Source organism: Mobula birostris, chromosome 11 (genome assembly GCF_030028105.1).
Source record: "Mobula birostris isolate sMobBir1 chromosome 11, sMobBir1.hap1, whole genome shotgun sequence".
NCBI lineage: Eukaryota > Metazoa > Chordata > Chondrichthyes > Myliobatiformes > Myliobatidae > Mobula > Mobula birostris.
The window spans coordinates 72910657-72925028 of NC_092380.1; the positions used below are offsets into that span (position 1 = coordinate 72910657).

General features: G+C 40.6%; 1 protein-coding gene across 1 annotated transcript in view; it reads right to left on the reverse strand.

The window, feature by feature from the left end:
* The window catches only part of LOC140205533 (ethanolamine kinase 1-like), a 524152-nt gene that overhangs the window by 372560 nt on the left and 137220 nt on the right, over nucleotides 1–14372 (reverse strand). The window contains exon 2 of the mRNA XM_072273152.1: nucleotides 1457–1716. Coding sequence (XP_072129253.1) covers nucleotides 1457–1662 — 206 coding nt within the window. The 5' untranslated portion in view covers nucleotides 1663–1716. The remainder of the gene's footprint in view (nucleotides 1–1456; nucleotides 1717–14372) is intronic.

Below are 14372 nucleotides of genomic sequence, written 5' to 3' on the forward strand. Positions count from 1 at the left end.
TATCATACCTTTTATTCCATTTACAGTGGTAAACTGAAGGGAACCAACTCCATGGAAACTGCAGTACATTTATAAAGTGACCCAACATTGAATCATAGTTTCCAATGTGCAATTTGCTGGAACAACCTCAGAATCAATGCTCTAAAGCAAGAATACAATAAATACATTTCTTGGCATACAGGGTCAAAAAATGAATAACTTCTCTTTTCTCTCCTCAGAGGTTAGCTTACTAACCAAAAAATGCACACTTAAACCCAGGTCAGTGAAAGGATTTATTGGCCAACCCGCTGCCCCACCTAGAGACTGGAGGCTACATTACTCTAGTACCTTTAAAAACTTCTATATATTATGGAAGCCTATTATACAAAAAAAAAATCATTTCTACTGCTGTTTGAAATAAAATCTTAAATTTCAATGCATGGCAATGATAAAAAGTATATTTTCATACCCTACCCAAAGAAGTAATAAAAATGTATGCCATTACACTAGCTTTTTTTATATGACTACAGTAGTGCCACATTTTATTCTCAAAGCATAGCAACATAATATGTTTAAGTTTTTGCAAAGGCTGGTATCACATCATGGTGGAGAATTTACCAAATGATGTCATGCAATTTTAGCTGCATTATACAAATGGATCTATTTTTAATTGAGTTTATGACTTCAGGTGACACATGAAAAGACTTCACATTGATGACAAATCTCAAGCACTTTGCCATATATAATAAGCAAACATATTTATGATACACATATTGTCTTCATCTGAAAAGGCAAACATTTATGGTTGCAGAATAGATATTCCAGAAAGCAAAATTTAATTGTCAAATGTAAAGTCTTATATTATTGAATATTTGGACAGTTATAAAGAAGATTGCCTTGAATCACAAATACATGGTTAAATGTGTTAAAATTTTACAAAATGAACACAATAAACCTTTAGGTGCCAGAACACTAAGACTATATCATTTGCTTCTATGATTAACGCTTGAGGCATAAGTCAACATATGATTAAATAGGCAGATGGGTGAGAGGTTGAAAAGTTTTGGAAAAGGGATCTAAATAATAATGTGATGCCATGGAATGATATAATTGAAAAATTTCCTTCAGAAAAGTCTGCCTCTGTTGCTCTTTCCAAACTCTTGTTTCATTCAGACAGAACCCTCCCAAAGTTTTCATACCTGGACCTTGAAATCATATTCCTCCCACTCCCATCTACCGCAAGACTTCATTAAGTTCATCTTATCCAACTTATCCTCTTCATTTTTCTTGGCACTTAATCCAATTTTCCCATCTGACTTCCAAGAAACTCTGTGAAAAAGGCCCAGATATGAAAAGAAATCACTTAAATCTACTTAATTGATTATGCTACCTTAGCCAGGTTCAAGGTTATCCAAAGCTACACTAAAACAAAACTTCAAGCTGTAAAGAGGAAAAATAAATATGCAAAGTTTTCTACCTGAAAATGGAAGGGTTCCTGAGCAGCCACATGTCTAAGACTGTTCCTTTGATGAATTCATAGCATATTCCATTTTGAAAAGTACAGTAAAGTTCTGGAGCACGGTGGTGAGCATGAAGAATTTGAAAGTTTTTCACCTCATTCTCACGGTCTATAAAACGTTCTGTCATGTTGCCATATATTCTTACTAGAACAACTTCTTCCATGTCTTGGTCCACATGACAGCCGACAAGTTTATTTGTGATTCCATTGGTGAAAACCTAAGGATAGAAGTGAAAAAGGTTACCTCTTTCCTAAAGATGAAACATCAATGTAAGATGGAACTTCCACAAATAATGGCTACACTTTGACCCTGTTTACAGCATACAAATGTGTATTATAAAATATTACAATGAAAACAGGCAAGTATAAACTTGACTTTTCATTTTTTGAAATGACCAAGCTAAGAAGTCAGAGAAATTTATGCAAGTTACTGCTGAATAATATGGCTTTGAGATCTGAATTCTGCATACTCTGACCACTTGAGGATGCCTGAGTTCTCCAGGCTCTGATGTTCCTCCTCCCTGTGATTGTTAGTTGATTATTTCACCTGTGACTTTGTTTTAATTATCAGTAGATCTGTGCCTTGTTTTGTTTAATTAAGTTCCTTCTGTTTTGTTCATCTTTGCTCAGTCTTGAGTTTACCTACTTTTTGTATAGTAATTCTTGAGTCCTAGCCTGTGTTCTCCACTAACCAATGCACAAATCAAGATTATTTGTTCAAATCCACCCTCATCTCTGGTCACCTCTGCACTTGGGTCCACTTGGTCTAAGTTTCTCCAGGTAATCTTGTGGTTAAAGGTACAGACCATAACAATTCAGGTTCAAACCCAGCAAGGCAACCACCCTTGTGACAGCAAGAGTGAATCTTTCATGGATTCAGCCTTGTATGTGCATCTCCAATCAGTGCTGGCTGGCCACAAAGTCATGGTGAGTAGACGTGAGCATATGCTCTAGCACACCTTGACCACCTCGCAGTTGTAGTTGCTCACTGAGACTATCTGGCTGAGCCAGAAAACCCCAGCTGCTACCACAGTTCCCGAGTCTCCAGCCAATATAGATATATCACCCCTTTGTCCTGTTTTGGTTCATCATGGGTCCCATGGTGGTGCCTGAATTTGTTGCACCCGAGTGATTTGATCGCAACCCAGGGACTTGTAGAAGGTTTCTTACAGTGTTCACTGGCTTTTGAGCTGCAACTCACTAAGTTCCCCTCCAACCATTGCAAAGTGACCTATATCGTCTCTCTTCTCTCTAGCAAAGCTCTCACCTGGGCTACAGTGGTCTGGGTGAAGAACACTCCAAGTTGTGCAGATGCACCACTCTTCATCAGGGAGGTGAAGAGGGAGTTTTACCACCCAGTCAGCAGTCAAGAGGTAGCCCACCAACAACTCCAGCTTTCCCTGGGTACCTGTAGTGTGTTGTACATAATCAAGTACCGCACCCTGGCAGTAGAGAGAGCTTGGAACACTAAAGCTCTTATACCCATGTTCCATTGTGGGTTATCAGGTGAAATTAAAGATGAACTGACAGCCAGAGGCCCAGCCTAAGATCTTGAGACTCTCACCAATAACTCCATCCAGGTTGACAATCATCTTCAGGAAAGAAGAAAAGAGAATGCCACAGTGAGTTTTCTAGGTTTTCCATTCTCCGAGCCCCACCAGCCTCATCGTTCTCGATATGGTCATGTATACTTCCCTGCTTTCTCCAGAGGAACCAATGCATCTGGGCAAGCTGATTTTCTCCGGCTGAGCAGGAACTGGAAAATGAAGGGAAAGTGTTGCCAACAACAGGAATTCTGCAGATGCTGGAAATTCAAGCAACACACATCAAAGTTGCTGGTGAACGCAGCAGGCCAGGCAGCATCTGTAGGAAGCGGTGCAGTCGACGTTTCAGGCCGAGACCCTTCGTCAGGACGTCCTGACAAAGGATCTCGGCCTGAAACGTCGACTGCACCTCTTCCTACGGAAAGTGTTGCCTCTACTGCGGTGAGCTGGGCCATTTCCATTCCGCCTGTCCTGAGTTGTCAGGAAAAATTCAGACCACCCAGGGAAGGAAGGTCTGTTGCAGACTTTACTATTCCTCCTAGATCTTCTAGATCCATGGTTGAGCTGTCTATCTCCATCTCCTGGGGTAAACAATATCATGCCCATGAAGCTTTTGTGCATTCTGCTCTAGCAGGCAATTTCATGACCTCGGGTTAATGAGGGATCTCCAAATTCTCCTGGCCCAACTTGACCAACCAGTCATGAGCTTGGTTTGGGATGAAAGACCTCTGGGCCCTGGGAGGATCTGCCACTTGATTGTTGCCATCTGTCTGCACACAAAACAGCATGCCTGGACTATCCAGTTTTACATTATTCATTCTCCTGAGTTCCCATTAATCTCAGGACATCTACGGTCAGACCTCCACAACTCACAAATTGTCTGGACCGACACTGCACTCCACAGACGGTCTTCTCACTGCCAAGCCACCTGCCCATCCACCCCTCCTGGGCTGCCTCCTGCCTTTCCTGAGCTGTCCCAAGTTCCTGCCAAGTATGCAGACCTACTAGAGCTTATTAGTAAGAAACGGGCCACAACACCCCCTGCTTCATTAAAACTACGACTGTGCAATTGACTTGCTGTCTGGAATCCTTCTGCTCTAGGGAAGTCTGTACTCTATTAGCTCCAGAAAGAGTGGCCATGGAGGAGTACAACCATGATGCCATAGTGTCTGCTTTCATTCACCCCTCCACATCACCTGCTGGTGCGAGCTTCTTGGTGGTGAGAAAGGATAGTGACTCTGACCATGTATTGATTATTGAGATTTCCGTAAGATCATCAGTATCCCTTGCCTCTGATTGCAAGGGGCAACCATCTTTGTCAAACTGGTCCTGCAAAATGTTTACAATTTGGTCTGCACTCAGGATGGTGATGGATGGAAGACCACTTTTAGCACTCCTGCTGGCCACTATGAATATCTTGTCATACCATTTGGATTAATTAACACCCCCTGCAGTTTTGCAGGCCATTATCAATGATGTTCTCTGAGAGATGCTACAACACCTCATTCTTGTGCTTTCTTCTCCCAGTTGCTCTCTCCTCTGGAGAGGAACTATGACATATGGGATAAAGAGCTATTGACAGTCAAATTAGCCCTGGAGTAGTGGAGACATTGGCTGGGGAGGGGGATGGGGGATAAACATCCGTTTGTGGTCTCGACAGACCACAAAAACCTGGCCCACTATTCAAGACTCAATGTGATTAAATTTGTGCCAAGCTCGGAGGTCTCTCCTTTTTAACTGTTTTGATTTTCTCATTACCTACCACTCAGTTTTGAAAATTAGAAGCCAGACAGCCTCTCCTTGCAGTTTGAACCACTGGACCTGATTGCCATCCCAGAACCCAGCCTCCCAATTGGTGGCACCGGTCCGATTGGCGGGGGGGGGGTTCACATTATCGTCAGGAGAGTGCATCAGCAGGAGGCAGACCCAGGTAGTGGTCCACAGGGTTGCCTTTTCATCCCTCACTCTGTCTGTTCAGATATGTTATAGTGGGGAGACGTGTCACAGGATGTCTGGGGAACTCTCGAATGGCGGAGTTCATCAAGAGGTAATTCTGGTGGTAGGACATGGATGGGATGTCAAATCATACATTCCAGTTTGTCACAGCTGCACCCAGAACAAGGAACTCAGATCATGTCCACAGGGGCTGCTACACCCACTGCCTATTCCTTCCCGTCCCTGGTCCCATATCTACATGGAGCTCTTTACCGGTCTGCTACCATCGTGGACTGGCGGTGGTTCCTTCAGTTTAGGAGACAGCTAACCTTATGTTGAAACACGTGTTCAGAGCATACTGCTTTTCCCAGGATGTTGTTTCTGACCAAGATCCTCAGTTTACTTCCAGGTTCCAGAAGGCCTTCTGTTGGCTCATTGGAGCTACAGTCAGTCTCTCATTGGGATTTCACCCCCAGTCCAATGGGCATACGAAGGACCTGAAGAAGACCCTGAGGTGCCTTTTGTCGGGCATCCCAACCACCTGGAATGATCACCAGCTCTGGGAAGAGTTTGCTCAGAACACTCTGTGCCCCTCTTCTACAGGTATGTCTCTCTTCGCGTGTCAGTTTGGTTATACACCACCTCTGTTTCCTGAGCAGGGGTCCCATCTGCTGAACAGCTGGGCTTGTGTTGCTAGGAGACATGGAGGAAAGCTCAGGCAGCCTGGTTGAAGGCCTCTCTGCAACACCAGTGGCAAGCCAACGATCGGAGGTGGCTGGAGTCTTCATTCCATCCTGGTCAAAGGATCTAGATCTCCGCCAAAGATCTTCCTCTGCGGGTTGCATCTCGGAAACTGGCTCCATGCTATATTAGACCATTTCTGTTGGATCCAGTTACGTACAGTTTCCAGTTGCCAGACAATAGCCTATCAAATCCAGTTTCCATGACTTCCATCTAAAACCCCTTCTGTGCAATCAGCTGGCACCAGTCCTGAGATTGTCTCGGTTTCTCGCATCATTAACTGTCAGCCAGTGAGCACTGTCCTTCAGCTGCTGGATGCCCGTCTGGTTTGTGGCTAGCTCCATTATGTAGTGGACTGGGAAAGGTATGACCCAGAGGAAAGTTTGTGGATTCCCTCCTGTGACAACCTGGACCTGAACCGGATCAGAGAATTCCACTGTAGAGATGTCACCATCAGCCACCCGGTACTAGCCTTAGCAGTTGAGGGAGAGTGTCCTGTTATGCCTTGATCTGACCACCTGGGAGTACCTCCTCCCCTAATTATTAGATTATTTTTACCTGTGTCTTGTTTTAGTTATCAGCACACCTATACCTGTAAGCCCAGTCTTGAGCTTACCTATCCTTTATGTAGTGACTCTCGAGGCCTAGACTGTGCTCTCTACTAATCAATTCACAAATGAAATAGTTCAAGTGCATCTCCCTCACTGATCTCCTCTGCACTTGGGTCCCAGTCTGGCAAACATCCTTGTTACAACACCTGTTTTTTACATCACTGGGACTCTTCACAGTTAACAAAGTAAGAACATAGGTGAGCAATGAAATTAATTCTTAAGTATAAAAACAGTTTTTCAGAAACAGAATTACCAATGAAATCCAAGTAAACATTTGTCGTATCATGGCAACTTGCAGCAAGTATCTGATTTGTGCTCTCAGTGAGGGAAGATTTTTTTCACACAATAATGACACATCAGTATTTCAAGCGTGGTTATAACTTATTTCACATTTCTATTGTCGTTGAGGTGATGAGGATAAGAACTGATGTAGTCCATGTAGTACTAACAACTAGCATAGTCATGAAGCTTATCCAATCCACTCACTCATTTACTGTGAGGATTTTGAAGTAGAATTGACATCAACTTCTTTCTCCATTTCAATCAAAATGTAAACAGGTTTTCAGATAGATTCTTCAGCCTGATGCCGACACTAACAACTGGATTTTTTTTTTTTGGATATCGCTGTGAAAATTCTTTGCTATTGACCTGCTGCCACTGGGTGTAGCTACCCCTGTGCTAATCCAGTGGACTCTTTGTAGTTCAACGGGGTACCATGCACATCTGCAGTCTCCAAGTTCTCACAGACTGGAAAGTCCATCTGTTCACCCTTTGCAAGGCCAAACCAGGAAACAGGGGACAGGTGACACTGGTCATTCTAGAGAAATGTATATTGTTTAAATGATGTGAATTGATTTTAATGGTTTTTAAAAATGTTTTAAGTATAAATGTTTTATGTTAAATGTATCATGTTGAATAATTTTAAATTTTAACTGGTTCATTATTTAACATGAATCAAGTGTTAATGAATGCTTGCAAACACAAAGATTTAATTGCCACAACAATACTGAAAGCTTTGACAGTCCTTGGATAGTGGAGATCCACTGGCTATCAGATCTCACAGGCTCAATAAACTGATCAGAAAGGCTGGCTTTGTTGTAGGAGTCAAAGTGGACACATTGGAGGCTATAATAGAACAAAAGACCCTATGGAAAAATCTTGGTAATTCTGGACAATGTTTCTCACCCTCTGCATGCCATCTTGGCTGAGCAGATGAGCACATTTAGTAATAAACTAAAACAACTGCACTGCTCTAAAGGGCACTCATATAGTTATTCTTACCCTCAGCTATTAGGCTCTATGGATCAACCTATAGCCAGGGAAATAATGATCCCCTCCTGTTAGACTGTTTGTGATAACTTATTTTTTATATAATTTTTCCACTTCTTTTCTAACATTTTTATCTGTGCACTTGTAATACTACTGTGACACTGTAATTTCCTTTGGGATCAATAAAGTATTCATCTATCTATCTATCTATCTTTCTAAAGTGCAGCCAAACTCATTGGACCACTCCAAATGTCAAGAGTCTAACTCAATACTAGGAGTCCATTCAATGGTCCTATAACAGTGTTTTAGAAGTCATCCTTGACTCTGATGGTGCATATCTTCAGATGCTCTGCTTGATGAGAGGAGGGAAACAGAAGAATGTCTAGGGTGGGAGGGGTCTTTGAATAAGGCTACGTCCACACTAGATCGGATAATTTTGAAAACGCTGGTTCCACATAAAAACGATAGGCGTCCACACCAGACGTTTTTGAAAATACCTCCATCCACACTAAAACTGATATTTGGGCGAATCTCCTCCTACTGGGAATGTGCAGGACACACAGAAAACAAGCGAAGAGGAAACGGTATACTTGGTGTGCGTTTGTCCAGTTACAGACTAGAAAAACTTAAAAGGAAATTGCCAAACGAAAGATTTGGTGCGCATTTGTCCAGAAACATTTCCTACAGCCATAGTCTCTTCACCGATGAAAGGGACGCCAGCTACAACTAAATGCAATAAGGCTTGTTACTGGGCAAAAGTGAAATTTGCTGTTACCTCATTTGTTTGCCTTTACTTTTGCCATGTCTTTGTGTATTATTTTGCTGTATTTAACATGTGCAATAAAACAAGTTACTGGGCAAAAGTGACAATTGCCTCTATTGAATGTTTACACAAGCAATACATTAATAAAGCACCTTGTTAAATGTATGAAACATGTTTGGATCAGTGTTATCTTGTATTTCCATACAGTGTTACATTGGGCTGTTACACATCTATTGTCAGATATTGTTGTGGTGTTGGAGGTTGCATCAACAAAACAATGAAATGCCGCACTGCCGCCACCATTTGTTCCGGCACGTCATGACAGCGGTTTTAAAATTAGCCAGTTACCCCGTACACACTACAACGGCCAACAGGCGTTTTCAGGTTTAAACACTCTGGAGAGTGCTTTAGAAAAGCTCTCTTTTCGGAGGAGGAAAATGCCATTTCAGTGTGGACGGAGGGTCAAAACAAAGAGAAAAAGCATCGGTTACAGATTTATCCGGTCTAGTGTGGACGTAGCCTAAGTTGGCTGCTTGACAGAGGCAGTGAAAAGTGCAGCAGGAATATAGGTATAGGTAGATCATTTAATTTCCATTCTGATCAGTAGGTTAGAGGATGTTCTATGAGTCTGTGGTGGCCAGTGCTATCATGTTTGCTGTTGTGTGCTGGGGCAGCAGGCTGAGGGTAGCAGACACCAACAGAATCAACAAACTCATTCGTAAGGCCAGTGATGTTGTGGGGATGGAACTGGACTCTCTGACGGTGGTGTCTGAAAAGAGGATGCTGTCTAAGTTGTATGCCATCTTGGACAATGTCTCCCATCCACTACATAATGTACTGGTTGGGCACAGGAGTACATTCAGCCAGAGACTCATTCCACTGAGATGCAACACAGAGGGTCATAGGAAGTCATTCCTGCCTGTGGCCATCAAACTTTACAACTCCTCCCTTGGAGGGTCAGACACCCTGAGCCAATAGGCTGGTCCTGGGCTTATTTCATAATTTACTGGCATAATTTACATATTACTACATAACTATTTATGGTTTTATTACTATCTATTATTTATGGTGCAACTGTAACGAAAACCAATTTCCCCCAGGATCAATGAAGTATGACTATGACGAGGTTAAATGGTCACTGTAAACTGTCCTATGATTAGGCTAGAGTTAAAATTGAGGTTTACTGGTTGGTGTGGCTCGTTGGACTGGAAGGGCTTGCTGGACGCTGTATCTCGAAATAAATAAATATTTCTCTGGTATTACCCTGCATGTTAATCAACAACAGGCAAGGAACCTAAACCAACACATAAGCTGCATTAATGACAAAGAGACAGAGTAAAATTGACAGGCATTAAAATGTTCATTTGGCAATAAACTCACAGTGGTAAACTGAGCCTGAAAACTCAGTGCATCCCAGAAAATCCAATGTACAGAGCTGAAGGGACAGGGTGGGTTCAGATCTGAACACAAGAAGAAATAAAAGTAGTGTATGTAGAGCGCCAGTAAAGCAAAATAGCAGCTCACACGCAATCCGGTCAAGCCAAGTTCCTTGGTGTTAGCAATAAAACATATGAGCCCTTCTGTTCTCATGCAGAATAGACGTAGGCATTCATAAAGGTGAATTATGCTGTTGAAATTAAGGTAAGTGTCAAAGCATAACTGCTCAAAATGATGCAATAGGAAGGTACAAGAAAGCAATGCTCCTGAGAATCATTGGAGAAACAAACACAATCTGTGATTAAGAAAAAAGATAAAGGATAATATTAAATTGAAAAATGGGGTACGCAAAGTGGCAATGGCTAGTGTAGACCAGAGAACTGGAAAGATTTAGCATCTAGCAGTAGAAACCTGAAAAGCTCATAAGAAAGGAGAAAATTAATTTTGAGAGGAAACTTGCAGATAGTCTATAAACCAGCAGTAAAAATTTCTCTGGATATATGAATATGAAGAATGTGGCTAAGGTAAATATGGGACATTTAGAGAACAAGGCTGGCAAATTAATAACAGCAAAGAAATGGCAGATGTGTTGAATTATTTTTCCAGAAGTCTTCACTGTGGAAGATTTTGCTAAAGCATCAGATGAGCCAGTTTCAAATAACATGGCAGAAGTTACAGAAATCCCACTTAGAAGGTATAAAATATAAGAGAACCTCAAGGGGCTAAAGGCGGACATGTCACTAAGACCCAATGGATTGGTTGCTAGGGACTTAAAGGAAATGGTTTGTTCAGATTGTGGACTCATTGGTTGAAATTTTTACAACTCATTAAACTCTTGCAGGATACGAAAACGGTAGATTGGAAAACATCCAATGAGAACTCTTGCTTCAAGAAAGGATAAAGACAGAAGACAGGAAACTACAGGCCAATTAAATTAACAGCTAATATTGGCAAGGTGTTAGAGTCAATAATCAAGGATGAAATAGAAAATCATTAAGGACAGCTGAATATGATAAAATGGAGGCAACATCTTTTTACGAAAGATAAATTATGTTTGACAAATTTGCATCAATCCTTTGAGGATGTCACCGGGAGATATTATACAAAGAAAATAGTACATTGTGTATTTATGTTTTAAAAAAACATATTTGGAAGGTACCATATAAGAACAGTGATATCAGAAGATCTATATTAGAATGAGCTGAAAACAGGGGGTTGGAGCAAACTTGTCCTATTCGGACTGGTTTGAAAGTGGATCAGTTGCTGACATGCAATTCTTCATTATTTACATAAATGACCCGAAGGAAGGAATAATACAAAAGATACCAAATTTTTCCAATGATCTGAATAAAGTTGGAAGAATATGTTCTGATGAAGACATTGTGATTCTGCAATGGGATATGGATACACTGAGAGTGTGGGAAAAACACTGGTAAAGTGAGTTTAATGTAAGGGGAGTGAGAGGTCATGGACTTCAGTAGTAAGAGAAATCAAAAAGCAGATTGTTATCAAAATTGAGAGAGACTGCAGGTAAGTGGAATAAGAGGGACCTAGATGTTTAGTGTATGAGTCACTAAAGGTGAGAAGACAGGCCCAACCAGCTGTTAAAGCAAACACCATTTTGGCCTTCGTTGTGAAGGGGTTGACATTTACAAAGGACATTTAAAGGAAATTGCTCACTATGCTGGTAAGTTTTCATCTGCAATAGCATACATATTTTTATTGACTTAAACTAAAAATAGGTAAAGTAACACTGGAGGCCGTCCAAAGGAGATTCACCAGGCTAATTTCTGGAAGTAGAGATATGCCTTATCAAGAGAATCTAGATAGTTGGGCCTATATGCTTGGGGTTTAAGAGAATGAGAAGTGATCTTATTCAAGTATTTAAGATCCTGATGCGCTTGACAGCGTAAACATTTCATGGAATTAAACGTTAACTGACATCTCCTTATCAGCCTCATATGGAAAAACTGAATGATGACTGTGTCTTGTGAATAACACACTCAAGAAGCAAGATGTGCAAGGCGGATCTGATCTTACTATAAGTTTTTCTCTGGACTGCATATTGACACTGCGAGCCATATCAGGAAACAATCATCTAGAAATATCTATCAACTATTATAGTAATGCATCTAATTCTAGTTCAGCCAAATCTGGAAAGGAAAGTGGAAGGAAGATAGGTAAAACTAAGAGAACACATGCCATGAAAGGGCAAGGTTCAGATTCCCTGTTAAGGGTTTTGTTGAGATGGTGATAAGAAAATATGACATCAGATACAACAATGTTTATCTCATTGAGTCAGTGAGTGATTGGGAAGGTTCATTTCAATCACTTGATATCAGTGCAAGATATTCAAGAAAATAGTTAAGACTGTGCATTTGAAATGACTTCTGTATTGGATTCTACAGTTATTGACGAACAGTTGACAAAGAACATTATTTAAAATTCAATAAGTGAAACATTCAGTGAATCTAGAGATGTATACCTCATCAACAATATTTGGCATCTCCCTATGATGAACAGATATGAACCCTTATATAATTTCAAGGATTGAAACATTTCCAAGACTATTTAATTGATAAAACTAGTAAATGCATAAAAGTTATTTAACTAGTTTTGTTTCTGAAAAACGAGGAAGCTATAACATATTTGACCTTGTGTGCTTATCATTGTACACTTACTGAATGTCTAACTTCTAATAAGCAATGTATACAGTCTAGACCTCTCTGTACTACCTGCATCTTGCTGTACACAGTCTATATGTTGCTTTGCTGTAGATCTGGAAGCCACGGCCGATACACATTACAGAGGTGAAAACGCATCATGGTATATTAAAACTATAACTGAAGAACTGCTGATTAATGAGATGTCAAATGAGTGGAAATATGGCACAAATGATCCTAATCTATATTTCCACCTGATTATACCTGCATTCTGGTTTTCCTTTTTTTTGGTGAAAAAGCATGTGGTGCTGTTGTGTAAAATGAGTGATAGTGAATTGGCCATCCATTCTCCACTACCCCTGTTGCCAATGCAATAAAATATTGCAACTACAGTTGATCACCAAAAATTACACTGCCAATTTTCAGGAAATAAATATTCAGCAAATTGCATAATTTGAGAACATCTCAATTCTGTGAAGTGAAGGCTAACCTCCTTTATTCATAATTAATTTTGATAGTGCTATAAATATCATATATTAACATTTTTGTTTGCTATTAATATCCATTTTAAAGACCAGCATTTATAGATTTCATCCTTAATCCTTACTTGAATGGCAATTAACAAGGATGTGAGTTTAGAGGAAACAGAAAATCAACGTACCTAATACACAATTGTATAACACCCACATCTAGAAATTTATAAGTGAATGTAAAAAAGTATTAAAATAATTATGCCCAGTGGATTACAGTCTCTGGCTCTGAATGGCTGGTGCACTGTAGAGTGGGAATTTCTCTACAATGCCTAGGTACACATTCACAGGCAAATGTTCATACCAAAGCGAGATTGTTCACCTGTTGTTGGAGTAGGATGAACTTTTGACCTGACAATCTATCTTGTACTTGCCTTGTACCTTATTGTCTGCCAGCATTGCATCTTCTCCGCATCTATCACACCGTATTCTGCATTCTGTTATTGCTTTTCTCTTGTACTATATCAATCTATTAAGCAGTGAGATGATCTGGATGGACGGCATGCAAAACAATTTTTTTTACTGTATCTTGGGACATGTGACAATAATTAAAGCCTTGTCAATAGTAATGTTTAGCCCATGGAAGGCACTGATCAGGTATCCGAGGAACTTTGTGTAACTAATCTCTCCTGATGGGGATTATACCTTTGTCTCTTAAATAGGAAATGAATACTGAATGTTATTGCTGTTGGACGCCATTGTGCAGTGTAGGAATCTGTGTTTATAGGACTGGTGCTGTAGGCACCTTGGTGGTGATGGAGGTTCAGGAAGATGTCAAGAGCTATGCTGAAAAACTAGTGAGGGGAATTAACCAGTGAGTTCAGTGCCAGGACAGATGTCCCAAAGTTTCAAGAGAAGGAAAATTTATCTCTTATGTTTAATGAAGTTCAGAGAAAGCAAAAATTAAATCTGATCTTTCAGCAACTCCACTCAGACTCTTAACCAATTCTATCATCTCACACCTTCTTTTATTCATTTCATAGGATCTGGGTATCTGGGCAAGACCAGTGTTTATTGTTCATCCCAAAATGTCTTTACGAGGTTAGTGATGAGATGGCTTCCTAAACAGCTGCAGCCACCTGCAATGCTACTGGGCAGAGTGTTAAATATTTGCAACCAGCAAAAGAAGAATTGGCAGTATATTTCTAAGTCAGGACAGTATGCAACAAGGAGGGACATATGTGATTGGTGATAATCTCATGTAACTGTTGCCTGTTTTTCTTGCAGCAAGAGGTTGTGAATTCCTGAGATGCTGTCACAGCAGGCCAAGTGAATAATTGTAATGTATTTTGTAGACGGTATGCACTGCAGCCATAGTGGGCCAACAGTGGAGGCAAGGCATGTTTAATTAATGGATGGTGTACGAACCTTTTCCTGAATG